The sequence below is a fragment of the Antechinus flavipes genome, chromosome 1 (genome assembly GCF_016432865.1).
Source record: "Antechinus flavipes isolate AdamAnt ecotype Samford, QLD, Australia chromosome 1, AdamAnt_v2, whole genome shotgun sequence".
Lineage (NCBI taxonomy): Eukaryota > Metazoa > Chordata > Mammalia > Dasyuromorphia > Dasyuridae > Antechinus > Antechinus flavipes.
This window is the reverse complement of record NC_067398.1, coordinates 10,655,592-10,671,801: the sequence shown is the minus strand read 5'-3', so window position 1 is coordinate 10,671,801 and position 16,210 is coordinate 10,655,592. Positions and strand designations below refer to the sequence as shown.

At 36.9% G+C, this 16,210-nt stretch overlaps 1 protein-coding gene across 2 annotated transcripts in view; it reads right to left on the bottom strand.

Moving 5' to 3' along the window:
* The window catches only part of CACNA2D3 (calcium voltage-gated channel auxiliary subunit alpha2delta 3), a 1,005,807-nt gene that overhangs the window by 548,641 nt on the left and 440,956 nt on the right, over positions 1–16,210 (bottom strand). For both annotated transcript variants that reach the window (XM_051978988.1, XM_051978997.1), the window contains exons 7-8: positions 11,327–11,387; positions 11,078–11,228 (exon numbers count right to left, since the gene is read on the bottom strand). In XM_051978988.1, coding sequence (XP_051834948.1) covers positions 11,078–11,228; positions 11,327–11,387 — 212 coding nt within the window. The remainder of the gene's footprint in view (positions 1–11,077; positions 11,229–11,326; positions 11,388–16,210) is intronic.

Here is a 16,210-nt window from a genome sequence, read left to right as displayed (position 1 = left end):
ACTACTACAACTTCTAAGCAAAGCAGGGTAAAAAAGAAGCTTGTAATAGAATTGTACGACTCTGAAAACTAGAAAGATAAGAAAGGAGAATGGTAACTCAAACTTTGCATGTCAAAGACCAAAAAACTGATGGAAAGTACGGAAATAAAAAAAAAGGTGATGGCAGAAAAGGGTGATGGCAGAAGCTTTATGAGGATGAAAAACAGTCTAAGAGAAAAAAAAATACAATTTAATACCAAGTGTGAGAGGACATGACGTGACCCCAAAAGACACAAAGGATCAAAACATTAACTCCCTAATGTGTTTCAAAATTTCTGGGCAGGGTTGCTTGGATTCAGTTAAACATTTTTATAATTTTATTAGTTCTCATTTTATTAAGTAGCTTCCCAGAAGGAAAATGTGGCATACCAATTATGTAACGAATCAAACCAACCCTAACTTTTCCACCCATATCAAAGGCACCTCTATGATCTTCCACATTAAAAACATTCATTCCATAATCCGAAACACAACTGGACACAATTAGAAATGCTGAACCAACTCATCCAAAAGGGCAGGGTCACCTCCCCATCTTAGAACCCAAGTCTATTATTTCAAGAAGTGAATCCATCACGGATGACATATGGAGGACATGGCTGTGAAACTATGTTTGCATAGTAAAAGTCGGGTACCTAAAAATTCAAGATCAAACCCACAAATGGTGCTCTCCTTTATTCATGCTTGCAAAAAAAAAAAAATACAGTGCGGCTGAGACGTTGCAATTAATTTAACAATTTCAGCCCAGTTAATATTTTGTTCATTTACAGTGTGGCTTATGCTTCTGTAAAGTCTTTTTTTTTTTTTTTAATTTATACCCTAGCCAGAATTAGCACTCTGGTTTTTATGATAATATTGTTAATTTAATGCATGGCTTGGAGTTACACTTCAAAGTGAGTCAGAGGAATAGGCCTTTCTCTGGTTGCTGCCACAGACATCACTGTTCACGCACCAATGATCTGACCTTAAATTTTAACTGAGACTGCACAAAATCAGTCTCCTATTTCAACTATTCTTTTGTAATTCAATCATCTAGCCCATCAATTTTAGATAGATTTTGCAATAACCTGCCCATGAAAGCTAAAACGATTTTTAACATTATCTTTTTATGTTTATGCTCTGAAAAGACTTGAATTGGAAGCTTTCCTCCATAATGTGTGGATGCATTGGAGAATGAACTTAGTAAAATATACAAATCAGGCTTAACAGAAAGCATTAAACAAACAAAATCCTTCTCTAGAATGGCAGTCTTTTTATTCTTGTTTTAGCAATGCAAATATCGGGCTAATTACATTTATCCAGATGAGAAGAGTCAATCATCATTTCTTCCCAAACCAAGACCAAAAATTATATGCCTGGCTTCTAGGTGGAGAAACTGGAAAGTCATAAGATCATAGAATTCAGAGCTGTAAAGGCCAATGAGTCCAAGTCCTAATTTTATAAATGAGATGGTTTTTCAGAGCTGACGGAGGAGTTTTGAATCCTTAATCTATTTTCATATCAGCTTCATTTTGTACCAATTCAATTTTTTCCTCATCTATACAAAAAAAGAAATCATTTTGGGAATAAGGAAATTTTAATAGCATAACTCAGAAGATAATAGAACTTTACAATGTGGAATGGTTAAGTATTTTCAAAACAGGATTTTATCTACTGTTATTTTGTGTTTGAATACATATCAAGTGCCAAACTGCTAATGGTGGAGCTTGACACATGCCATATTAGATTTATTACTCCTAGCCAAAATCTCCAAACATGAGTTTCATAGAACTGTTTCATCATTCATGGAAGAGCAAGATTGGGAATTTTTGAAGAATTGCTAAAAGATGGAGGTGTTTTAATTCTTAATGTATCACAGTTTTGAAATGTACTTCCCCGAGTGCAGACAAAACTATTTGAAAATTTGTAATTTCTCAGCTTATGTATTATAAATATCACTCTGACATATGGAAGTTTGGGGGGGAAACATGAGTCAGACACTGATAAGTTGAGATATTTTATCTTTTCCTTTTGTTAAAATGACATAAAAGAATCCATTAAAAAATGGTTAAGGTTTGACTGATTGATTGGTGTGATATTCATTTTTTTTTAAATTGCACTGTCCAAGGTTTTCTGTGTGTTTTCATATTATTTGTGCATTTAAAAATGTTTTTTCTTTGTATAACTTTGTGGTACTAAATTTGAATTCCTTTGTAGATTTAAATAATGCAATCCATAAACCCAGTGACAATACCTGTGTACTATAATGTAATGTAATATGTTTTACTGCTATATTTTCTGATGTATGAGATCTGTCCTTTAAGAAATACTTTTATATTCTGCAATAGTTATTTTCTTATTTATGTTTTTAAAAGTTCATTTCATTCATTAACGTTTCAATTGTTTAGAGTACATGCTAATGACATCCTTTTAAAATATAGTCAGGTTTTTTTCTTATGCAACATGATGGAAATAGGTTTAGAAGAATTACACGTTTTTAACCTATGTCTGATTGTTTGCTGCCTTGGAGAGGAATGGGGAGAGAAGAAGAAAAAAAATGGAACACAAGATTTTGCAAAGGTAAATATTAAAAACAAGCAAATATCTTTGCTTGTATTTAGAAAAAATAAAATACTATAAAATTTTTGAAAAAAAAATGAAAAGAAAAAAGCATATTCAGTTTACCAGTAATTTTCTTAAATTGAACAGCAAGTTTCATATATGTTCTTTTATCTTTTCAGATATTGTCACTGTGCACACATGGATGATTATTTTCTTTTCATGGAAGAAGAAAGGACATGTTTTGAGATCATGTTTTAGCATATGTTTAAACCTATAAAAGTATTATATATAAATAATATATATTATGTAACATATTATATGTTATATATAATTATATATATATATATATATATATATAACATACAATAAAAGTATATATCATTGTTTCAGGTCAAATTTTTATGAGATTATATTTTTGTTGAGAAGATTTAAGAAACTCCTGTATTTTATTTTTCACGTGAAGATGACACACAATTTTAAACTTCTTTTAAGTTAAAGAAATCCAGAGTATAAAGCACCTGTAGTAAAATAGTTTGGATATGTCTTTGTTCTAATGTGCATTTGACGATCATACCCAGTGGCTCGAATCATTTTTTTTTTTGAGCCAAAAGAAAATGTTTAAGTTTAGTCATCACAAAGGCACACAATGCTTAATAAGACTTTGGAGTAGGTTGAATCATTAACACAGAAGTTTCATGTGAAATAAAGATCCAGAGCAGAGGACAATCTTGCCTGCCATTTTTAATATGCTTCACTTTACAGATATGTGAAAATCTGAACCTTGAATATACAGACACGGTTTCAATCCATTTTAAAATTTCAAAATTCCTAAAGTGTTCATGATATGAAATGATCTGATCTTTCTAATAAAAATTAGTCTATGACATTTTAGGTTCAATATATTAAAAGTCAATTGACTTGTTCAAGATCACACGATCTATTTTCAGATTTAGGTCTATTGTCTGGAATTTTCTCCTCTGCTTCTTATTTTCTCTGGTGTCCTTCAAGACTCAGCTGGAATATCATCTTCTACAGGAAGTCTTTTCCCAGTTTTATTCCTCCCCTAATTTCCCATAGGAACTTACCTCTGAGATAACCTCCCATTTCCCTTTGAATAGATTTTGTATCTTCCTAATTATTTTCCTATCATTCCTCCATAAGGTAAGTAAGATCCTTGAGGTCAGTATTGATGCTTTCACCTACCTGTGCATCCCCCAGTCATGAGTTATATGACTCATCTTAGTTTCTAGTAGAAGTGTAATAATAATAATTATAAGAAGTTGACTGACCCCTTTTCAATTCACTTTTTTTTTTCCTTTAAAGAAGTCTGCTCATCACTAGCATTTTTCACCAAGGAAAGGTTGAGAGAGCAAGAAAACTGTATCTTCCCATTCTCTTGGGATCATGGCTAGCACTTAGGTGACAAAGATTGATTTAATTACATAGACTAAAGAAGGTTTCATTCTACTGGCACTGGACCCAGAGCAGCCTTTAGCAGAAGCACAAAATGTCAGGATATGATCTTGTTTTAAGGACATTCAGATGTTAATTTCACTGGGACAGAAATGGGGGAAGAGGTGGGACAACAAGTGGGAACAGAGCAAAAGGAAGCATCTAAGCATTTTCGAGACCATGAAAGCCACAAGAAATTTTGCCAGTTAGGATACTCCCCTTTTAAGGTTTTGGGGAAGTCTGTGATATTTTAATGTGATTTCCACATAAATCTATCTCACTCCCAGTCTTGACCACACAGTAGAAAAATGGAATTTAATATGCATAGGAAAAAACTCTCCAATGAAGAGCTCAAACTGCTATTCTAATTACTGAAATAATTACAGGGTTACTATTATTTACAAATACTATGATGTAAATAATTATTTGTGACATTTATTTTTATTGTTATTTTTTCCAACCCAGAAAATTTCCAATGTAATTAGACTTTCCTTTTCATATTTCTGAGACTTCCAAGGTCCTGGAAAGAGATGTGGACAATATATAAATTCTCATATATACATAAATATACTGCATATGTTGTATGGCATGATATGGTATATCATATAAAATAATATTCTAGTATAGCATTTTGCATTATCCTATATTATAGGGTATCATGATCCTAGATATGAAATGATATGACACAATAGGATAAGATGATAAGTTATATGACTCATGAAGCATGAGGGATATACCACCAAAGTCTTAGACTTAAGAAGACATGCATTCAAATCCTCCCATAATGTTTACTATATTTATAGGCAAATTACCAGAACTCTCAATGTTCTAGGCTACCTTTCAAGGTGCTAACCTTTAAATTGCAAATCTGCATCAGGGGAAGGGATTTTCTACATGATTCTCCAATCTGATACAATTTTAGAGGGAGATACGCCCCCAGGTATATATGAACATGTCAACACATTTGTCCATCTCCATCTCTCCCTTGATCTCCCTGGACCTTAATTAACTGGCCCTGCAGAACAGCAATACAAGGTGAGTCCTAATACTGTCCCTCAGGATCATGGAACAATGACTGGAGAGTAGGAAGGACCCTAAAGCATGAATGACCATTAGGTGGCTGAGGACAACAACTGCCATTTCTGAAGCATTAGAAGGTTTGCCAAATACCACATGGACATGTTCTCATTTGAACCTCACAACATCCTCCAGAGGCACAATTCACATGGTCTCAAATTTGCAAATGAAGAGGTTTGGTGATTTGTTGGGGTACACAAACCTTGGAAGATCAATGACTTTTCTAAATCCCAACCTTCCAAACTTTAGCTCCAGGACCTGGCCAAGGTCACAGAAGAAGTCCTTGGCAAACCAGGGACTTCAACTAAGGCTGCACTGGGGATTTTATCTGAGGCCCTGGGCCTGCAAACTTAGTACAGTGCTCACCTTTCTCTGTCCCTAACAGTTCTTCAAGGAAATGAACAAAAACACTTAATTTGCTTCTGGCCTATCTTATGATAAGACAATCCCATTATTAGACATGGGCTGCATGTGGCTATTTAAATAGCTTAATAATTATGCTTTACATATTTGTACATCTTAATGAACTTAGATTATTTGAATAGATTGGATTTGATAGTGGGTCAATAAACCTCTCCCAATAAAGCCTTCCCAATGTAATTAGGCTTTCCTTCATTTAAGCCTCTGATACTTCAGTAATAATTAATTAAAGATTAATAAGAAAGATATTCTCAATTTAATGACCTCTTATCTTTAGAAAGTAGAGTAAATGTTTCAAGGCACAGAGGAACCAATCAGGCGGCATTTGCATATTCTAGCTGAGATTATCCAGCTATAATAACTTTTCTTGTTTGCAAATAGAGAGTTTTAGCTCATTAAAGTTTGCCACCAAAGAAAGCAATGACTCCTCATGAAATAAAATTTGATAGCATGGGCCATTTGGGGCTAATGATTGTCTCAGAGGACTCTACTGGATTCTTACTTTCCAGTTCGGTAAAGTTGTAAAGATATAGTGGTCATGGACATGACATCCTTGATATTTACCATATTTTTAGAGGCCAAAAGTACATATGACATTAAACTTTTTTTTTTAAATATTAACCTCTTTGGCGAGCTTGTTTCCATCTTACATGGGATGGTACTTTGGGAAGACTAAGGATGGATAAATTGAAAAACATTTTAAAAAATCAAGAAATAGAGGCCTGAAAGAAGGAAGGAAGGAAGAAATGAGAAGGGAGAAAAGAGAGGAAGGGAGAGAAGCAATGAGGGAGGGAGAAGGGAAAGTTGATGTCATTTCTACGTAAACCCACCTTTGGTCCCATAGCTTAAATAGAGTGGTCTCTGGCAGAGTTCTAGAATGCCAGCCTTCTGAAGGACTTTCAGGGTCATGTAGTCCCAACCATACATGAATAAGATTTCCCTTCTCTAACCCCACCATGGACCCATTTAGTCTCTGTAAGAAAAATTCTATAGAGGAAGAAGCTGTGACTTTCCAGTGCAAAGCTTCCTATTCTGGCACAATTCTCATTCTTAGGAAGTGTTTCCTGACAATGAACCTAAAAAGTGTTTTTTTTTTTTTTTTCAAAAAAATAAAGCAACAACCTTCATCTGTTATTTCTTCATCCATGGTGCTTTGTGGAATCAAGCAGAAAAAAACATTAGATTTAGTTAAAAATGAAGAAAGGATTCAGTGCAGCATGTAAAGCACTGGATCGGGGAGCAACTGATTTAGCCAGTCCAGTGGGATGTTGGGAAGGTTGTTCACTCTCTCTCAGTTTTGAGCAGTTATCTCATCTGTAAAAGGAGGGGCTTAGACTACTATCTTCTGAGGTCACTTTCATCTGGAAATCAATGCTTCTATGAAGTTTTATCTGACTTCCACAGATTTTCAAAAGTAGAAAAGTATCTAATATAAGTCTTCCATTTGTCTTCTCTTCTGCAGAATAAATGCCTCAGAAATTTCTCTTACTAGGTCTTTCATTTTTCTTTTTTTTGGAAAATAACATGCTGATTAAGGTAAATTAAGATTTTATTAATTGTTCTGCTTTAGTTAAAGCTGGAGTGCCACAGGATCATTGGAGATCTCCATCACTACTGAGCCAACTTTACAACTTCTTGATTGTAGTGATCTGTTTACTGAATCTCTCAGCTCACATTCTTCTAGATGGCTGGTCTTTCAAAATCTGACAATAATACCTCTCACTCCATAGACATCTTTGTTGACTATTAGGCCAACCTATAGATGATTTGGTACCCTTTGACAAGTTTTTTTTATTCATTTCAACAGAATCGCAGGAATTCTCACCCACCTGGAGAGTCACCACATCAGGACTTGAAAGACAGGAAGTTGCCCCTTATTCCCATCAAGTACTTAACTTTGAGTGTTCAGTGATCTTTTCTCATCTGGGCGACTTTTTCCCCACCCTTCACCCACAGACACAGAGCAATAATAATCTCTGATAGCAGGTAGCCTTTGCCCTTTTGTTTCACATTGGAACTTTTTCCATTTTTAGTAAAACAACGCTTTGCTCTCCCGAATGCCCTTTCTGTCCTATCCTTGAGCCCCTTTTTCTTTGTTTCTATCAGTGAAACTAAAGTGGGAGCTGAGCATAGATAGTAATCACAGTAATAGTGGCAGAAATACAAAGATTAAAGATTCTTTTTAGGTCACTGAAGAATTGTCTTGCTTTCCCCACTTGCTGGAAGTGAGATCTTCCATCCTTTGATAGTCCTGTTTCGAGGAACTTTCCTGAAGATGTGCTGTAACAGTCACCCCCAGAAGAACTATGAAGGCCCGCAAGCTAATGAATAGGGCAGCCGATCCTCTCTCTGGACACAAGGTTTTGTTCTCAGCATCATGCTGAGAACCTTTCTCTCTTTGCCTTCTGCTTGAGAATGCAATAAAATAGAAAATGATTTCCATCGATTCCTTTCCGGGCAGAGTTCAGTGTTAGGACAAGCTTGTATTAGGTTCATTTCTGTTCCTTCCTTTCTTCCACCCTCTCCTTCCCTGTATCACTGTCTGTATCTGTCTCTGTGTGTCTGTCTCTCTCTTTCTCTACATCTGTCTGTCTGTTTCTATCTATTGGTCTATCTCCCTCTGTCATTCTCTGTCTATCCATCTGTCTGTCTCTTTCTCTGCCTCTGCCTGTGTGTTTGTCAATCTGTCTGTCTCTCCTTCTGTCTCTCTGTCTGTCTACCTATCAATTTGGCAGTCTGTCTCTCTGTCTCTGTCAGTCTTTCTCTCTCCCTCTGTCACTCTGTCACTCTATCTTTGTCTATCCATCTGTAAGTCTGTTAGTCTGTCTCTCTCTGTGTGTGTCTCTGTCTCTCCCCTTGTCTGTCTATCTCTGTATACTTATCTGTCACTCTGTCTGCATCTCCATCTGTCCCTCTGTTTGTCTTTCTATCCACCTGTCAGTCTGTTTGTCTGTCTGTCTCTTTCTCTCTCTGTCTTTTTCTCTCTCTGTCTGTCAATCTGTGTATCTCTGTCTATTTGACTCTCCCTCTGTCACTCTCTCTGTCTATCCATTTGTCATCTGTCTCTCTTTCTCTCCCTCTGTCTGACTGTTTATCCATCTGTCAGTCTGTCTGTCTCCCTCTGTCACTCTATCTCTGTCTATTCATCTGTCAGTCTGTCTCTCTTGTTTTTCCCTTTGTCTGTCTCTCTCTCTCAATCTGTCTGTCTCTCTTTCTGTCTCTCTGTCTGTCTACCTATCAATTTGGCAGTCTGTCTCTCTGTCTCTGTCAGTCTTTCTCTCTCCCTCTGTCACTCTGTCACTCTATCTTTGTCTATCCATCTGTAAGTCTGTTAGTCTGTCTCTCTCTGTGTGTGTCTCTGTCTCTCCCCTTGTCTGTCTATCTCTGTATACCTATCTGTCACTCTGTCTGCATCTCCATCTGTCTCTCTGTTTGTCTTCTATCCACCTGTCAGAGGTGTCTGTTTGTCTGTCTGTCTCTTTCTCTCTCTGTCTTTCTCTCTCTCCATCTGTCAATCTGTGTATCTCTGTCTATTTGACTCTCCCTCTGTCACTCTCTCTGTCTATCCATTTGTCATCTGTCTCTCTTTCTCTCCCTCTGTCTGTTTATCCATCTGTCAGTCTGTCTGTCTCCCTCTGTCACTCTATCTCTGTCTATTCATCTGTCAGTCTGTCTCTCTTGTTTTTCCCTTTGTCTGTCTCTCTCTCTCAATCTGTCTGTCTCTCTCCCTCTGTCACTCTGCTTGTCTCTGTCTATCCATCTGTCAGTCTGTCTCTATCTTTCTCTCTTTCTCTACCTCTGTCTCTGTCTCTGCCTATCAGCCTATGTTTCTATTTGTCTCTCTTCCTCTGTTACCTTGTCTCTTTCTGTCTATCCATCTGTCAGTTTTTTAGTCTGTCTCTCTGTTTTTCCCTCCTTCCTTCCCTCCTATGTAAGCCTAAAATAATAGTACATTGGGGCAGTTAAGTGGCGCAGTGGATAGAGCACCAGCCCTGAGGTCAAGAGGACCTGAGTTCAAATATGACCTCAGACACTTACCACTTCCTAGCTGTGTGACCCTGGGCAAGCCAATTAACCCTAATCTCCTCAGCAATCAATCAATAAATAAAAGAATAAGTGCATTGTGGTTTCTCTGATACTGATTCTATTCATCAAGAAGTCAATTTTCTCTTAGGATTTTTCATTTGGATGTTTGCCTAGATAAACTTTGACCAGGGTGATCACTCCACTCCTTAAGTGAAAATGGAAAGGCACTCAGAAATAAGGGATCATAAACTTGCAACTTGAATTTTTGGATAGATAATGTGGGAGATACAACTTCAACTATATGAAGAGGAAAATGGAGTAAAGGATGTGACTAGAAAACAAAACTTTAAGAGCATATTCACACTAAAAATGTTGTCAGGTGATAAGTAATCATAGCTCTGTAATACTTATTATGTTCCAGTTTCATGCTAAGTGCTTTACAATGATGTCATTTGATCCTCACAACCACCTTGGGATGTACATATATTATTGCCCTCATTTTAGAGAAGGAAACTGAGGCAAACTAAGTTGAAATAACTTGCCTGCGGTCAAATTATTAGCAGGAATCTAAATTCAAGTATTCCTGATTCTAAACCCACCGTGCATTTAGAGTTAGGGTTAGACATCATGCTGCCTTGTGACAATGAATTCAATATTGAATAATCAACAATGAACTAAATATATAGAGTATAGACATCAAGTAAATTTTTGTTTCTCATTTTCTTCTAGATGTATCATAGGTTGGGCAGCAAGGTGGCTAGAGTTCCAAGCCTAGAGCTAGGAAGACATCTTCCTGAGTTCACATCTAGTTTCAGATATGTTCCAGTTGTGTGAGTGTTCTCTCACTTAATCCTGTTTGCCTCAGTTTCCTCATTTGTAAAAGGAGCCAGAGAAGAAAATGACAAATCACTCAAATATTTTTGCCAGGAAAATCCCAAATAGGATCATGAAGGGTCAGGTATGACTAAAATGACTGAACAACAACAACAAAAACATAGATTAGGAAGTGGTATCATTCCCTGAAGGTCAGCTTAGATCTGTTGTCATAGAAGGTTACATTTCATCCATTCATTCATTTTTTCAACAAGCATTAACTATGTATTTATTGTGTTTCAGGCTGTGCACTGTAAATACAGAAAAAAAACAAAATGACTTCTAACCTGAAGAATTCTATATGGTACAGGATGGAGAGTGTCTGGGGGAGAAGGTAGGGCTAGTATAGATGGCAAGAATATATATACAGCTAAGTAACTACCAAAAAAGTCCAACTACTTTCCAGAAGACTAGAAACTAGAAGAAGCAGGAGGTATCTCATGTTGGAAGTGACCCTCGAGTCGAAACTTGAACAAAGCTAATCCCAATTCTCTGACCAAAAGCTTGTTTCTTCTAGCAGTGGAGGATGGTCAGCCCCAACCCAATGGAGTCCAGTTTCTAGATTCCACTAACTACCAAAGCTCACTCAATAATATCAGAAGATAGGAAATAAACATGAAATGCAGAACTAAAGTAAAACATATAGACTCACAGCAATGATGTTGAAGAAGTCATCATCTCCCAGGGTATCCAAAATTGAAGATACTGTTTGTTTGGCAATGGTCAAGCGGAGCCCCTTCATGCTCCCGCTCACGTCCACTAAAATAACAACATCTTTTGGAGAAGTGGCAGCTTGGATATACCTAGATCAAAAGTCAACATTTTAAAATAAAAAATTACTCCTAAAAGTTCCCATTTTGCTTTCCTTCAATAAATTTCAGTGGTTGACTTTATTGCCTACCATTTTCGGTTTCTGCAGTCAAAAGCAATGACTCCATTCTCATCTGGTTCCCATTTAATACCTATAAGAAAGATTGGGTTATAAGAAAACAGCAAAGTTCAAATGTTCGTAAGTAGCATTCAGAGCCCGTCCAGCTTTGCTGATTGAGCAGATATGCTTAAAACTTGCATGCAAAGACTAAGAGTTTTTGCTCGTCACACAGAGATATCCAGCTCTGGAAAAGCACTTGAAGGAAATCTCCCTCCAGGAAACATAATCATCAGCTCAGCTGCTCCAAAGCCCAACTGGCGAGTGAAGCCCTCTCCAGCCCTGCTCTGTCCATCAAGTGAGAGGCAGACTTGAGCCTCTCCATTGGCCTAAGGAGACAGTTCGCCAAATTAATTTCCCCATTGCCCATGCTCTAGCTTTCCCAGCAGCCAGCGATTGTCAGGCCTGATGGCATCACTCATGGGTTTGGTGTCAGACATCTTGCCCCAGATCGCTTGAGCCCGATGAGGTAATGTCTCCAGCTTGAAGGTCAGAGGGAATACAATCCCAGGTCTGCAGCACTGAGTATCCACAAACCTCTCCCCCAACTCCGATGCTGTTTTTTAAATCAAGATATTTTTGGCCTTGCCTTCTGTGCTAAGATCAAATAAAATGGCTCCATACATCGAGGTAATATGGTATAGGAGAAAGAATCCAGTGGTTTGGGAGACCCAACAACTGCTCAAATTCCCTCTCTGACACGTATGACCTGGGTGACCTTGGACAAGTAACTTAACCTCACCAAGACTCGGTTTCCCATAAAGGAGTTACACTAAGTACCATTGAGATGACTTTCATCCCCATAATCCTGTGGTGATAAGAAGTTGGAATTTTCATTTACAAAAGGAGTCTGGGGAAATGCCCCCAAGAATAGGCACATGGGTACCTCCATCATTAAACAAATAAATGTGGGTCCTACAATAAGAGAATTGAGTGTTGGAATAGAATGGCCTTCTATACCAATCCATACATCAAAGGAAGACATGTCAGTGACAGGACGCCAGGATCTTGTGCCCAAATCCCAGCTTAGCTAGTAACTGCTACGTGGCTTTAGGCAAATTTGTTCATCTTGATGGCCTGACAATTCTCTAAACCAGTAGTATCAAATTCAAGTCAAACCCAAATAGAACCTAGACGTCACCAAACCATACATAAGGATCCCTGCGACTCACATACTGATTGTTTCAAAGCACATATTAACATTATCTATGTTCTACAGCATGCTTATTTATTTCATTACATGTGGTCCAATTGAATTTTAATCTGGTTCACCCCACTCACTGTGTTGTTCAGAACCAAATGGAAATCAGCTATTAGCAGGGCTGTACATTTAGACAAGCTTTGAGATCCCTGATCTCATGTTTTTAAAGAAACCGGAAATGATTTAAATGGCCTAAGTCACATCCAGGCATAGTTAAATGCAAAGGAAAGTTTCTTTAAATAAACTCATCTCTGAACATTAAAATGGGGGAGAGTGGTTTCCAATTTGACCTTCTCTTTATCATTATATCCTATTGACTATTGATCTTAGAGTGACAAATACAGCTTCACAAAGAGAAGGGAGGCAGGTCAAAGCAAATAAAAGCAAAAGGATAAAAAAATCTGAAAACATATATTGGAAGTCTTTAACACCTGGAGATAAGGGAGAATGTGATGCTAAAGTACTGCTTAATGCAAAACTGAGAGGAGAGAGGATTAAAAAATAGGCCCCAGATGTGGAGGTGAGGAAGCTGAAGGCCTAGGTGAAAGATCTAAAAAGAGTACTTCCTAGCTTTATGATCATAAGCAAGTGATTTAAGCCTCCTCTCACCTCAGTTTCCTCATCTGTAAAAAAGAAATTATAGTAATTACAATACTCACTTTTTGAATTTGGGGCCGTAAGAAGGTAAGTGCTTGTCCCAGAAAGATAAAATCCTTCAGGTTCAAAAGAAATATGATCTTTGTTCAAGTGATAAAATATATTTTAATGATTCATATATTTATTTTTTGAATAATCTGGGTTTCTTTTTCTAGAAAGACCTCATTGTTTTTGTTTAAATTGTCCCTCATAGCTGTCCCCCATATCCCTCAAAGAAAATGTTATCTCACCTCACTTTTCCTTCATGCAACTGTTGGTCCCTCCTCTCAATAGTCAACTGAGGTACTCTCTTATTCAAGAGGTAATTCCTGGATCCCCCAATTATTGATGACCTCATGACCCCAAACTTTAAGTTCCTTGAGGGTAGATCTGTTTGACTTTTGTCTTTGTGGAGAGGCAGATTGTCCAATGGATAGAGAGTTGACCTTGGTGTCCAAAAGATTTAGATTCATGTTTCATCTCTGATATATTGGCCTGTTATCCTACCCAATACTTTAAGACTAAAAGTGACAGAAAATATGCCTTTCTACATGAATGGATGGATTTCCCCTACCTGGAAGTTTCCCATATTAAGGATATTTAAGGTTCAGTCCCTATTTTCAGCACTCCCTACATAATAAATGATTAATGAATACATATTGAATTAAATAGAGAATAAGTACTTGTAATCACATTTGTTTTTGGTTTTTTTGCTTAAATGATTTTCAAAGCCCTCACAAACTCAAGTAACCTCACTCTCACCTCTTACTTAACATTATTTTTAAGGACTCAGCTTCCTTCTTTAATAAGATCATAAATTTAGTGCTGGAAAAGACCTTAAAAATATTGAGTCTCTCATTTTACTGGTGAATAAATTGAGGAACAATGAAATGAATGACTGTTTTCATATTACATAACTAGTACATATCCAAAGCGAGGTTGAAGCTAAGATCTTGGTGAACCCCAATTCAGTGTTTTTTCTACTGTCCACTGGCTGCCACAGAGCGCTTGAAGCTGATATAAATGGATAACATCTAACTAGAGACAGTGTACAATGGAATCATCATGTTCTCATGTATCCCTGGTGGGTCTGTTTCCATCTTTACTTCTCCCCTCTATTCTCACTTTTCAGTGGCACAATTTGTTTTGTCTGCCTCTCGTTCCAATCCTCTTGTTGTATGCTGGCACACGTAACTTGTTTGATTTGTTATTTGCTAACCTTTGTATGTTAGGAAGAAGTTATGTAGCTTGGTAAACATAAAGATCAAAACCCAATCTGACCAAATGGACCTATTTCCTTTTTTAACTGGGTCACTACCAGTCAATATAGATCAAGAAAACATTTTAGATATCATTAAATTAGATTGAAGTAGACCAATGGACAAAATCTTCTCTGTGATTCTGGAAAGAAAGCTAGAGTGATGTGAGGCAGAAAATATTAGAATTAAGGAAACTAGGGAGCCACTAAAATGGCCAGACTCAGAGAGTAATCTTTAATGCATTAATTTGGAACAGTGAAAAGAACACTAATTCTGAAGTCAGAGGACCTGGGTTCAAATCTCTCTTGATACCTATGTAATCAAAGGCAAGTAATTAAATATTCCTGGGCCTCAGTTTCTTGAGTTATAAATGGAAGGATAAAGTAGGTGACTTTTGTGGCCAGACTTAGAGCTATGACTTCATAATGTCTACTTGGTAGGATATCTCCAGAGAGTGTCCAGGGATTTGTGCTTGACCCTATTGTGTTTAATTAATATTTTCATCAATTACATGTTCAGAAATATAGATGGTATAATTATAAAAGAAGCAGTTAAGCAAGCTGGGAAGGACAGCTAACCTATGTCAGATTCAAAATTCAAAACAATCTTAATAGGCTAGAAAGTTGGGATAAAATTAATGATTAACTACTGGTCATCCTGCCATCTAGGGGAGGGGGTGGGGGGAAGGAGGGGAAAAATTGAAGCAAAAGGTTTGGCAATTGTCAATGCTGCAAAATTACCCGTACATATAACTTGTAAATAAAAAGATATTTAAAAAATTTTTTAAAAATTAATGATTAAACACAATAATGAGCAGTGCAAAGTTTTATACTTGGTTCAAAAAATCATCTTCATGAAAATAAGATGAAGTTCAACAACAATTCATCCAGCAAAGACCTGTGAGTTTTAGTGGATTGCAAGTTCAGATTGTCAATCCTTTCTTTATGGCAGCCCAAAGAGCTAAGGAAGTTGGAAGGAAGAAGGAAGTTTTTATCTATGGAAGTTGGAGAAAGTTTATTCTGGTGAAGAGCAGATTTAAAGAAACACAATTGTTGCCTTCCAATATTTGAAGTCTGGGCATACGAATAGGATTTAGACTTCTTATGTTTAGCTCCAAAAGTGGGAAGTCGCAACACCGAGTGGAAGTGGCAGAAGTTCAGATTTAGGCACAATATCAAGAGAAGTTTTCTAACAATGAGAACTGATCAAACATAGATTGAGGGGCTTGAAGGGATGAGAGAGATTTTTGGTCCCCAATGGGTTGCCAACAAGGTTTGAATTCCACTTCTGGAGCATGTTTTAGAGCAGGTAGCTGTTGATGGAGAAAATCAATCCATTTGATCGGCACTATGATAAATGGGCCAGATGATCTCTATGGTCCTGAGTTTCTAAGATTCTCAGTTCATTTGTCAATTTACAAGAGATAATAGAATAAAATTAGGAAATCAAAAAAAATAGGGTAAACTGTGAATAATTATGAATAATAACAATGGCTACCGCCATATGGACATTTCGATACCATACATCTGTTTATAGAAGATCTTAGGTAAGTAAGTCATTTCTTTCCCAATCACTTTGAAGCCTATCCACTCCATACCTAGGATGAAGAAGAAATATAAAGACAAGCAAAATGATGGGTAAATAGCCATGAATCCAGCCTTGACTCCAAAGAAATTTTCTCAGTACCTATGTTTTCCCAACCCAATCTATCCCTGATTGGTATAGTGATGGGAGATGATGGACACATTGTTTGTAGTATTA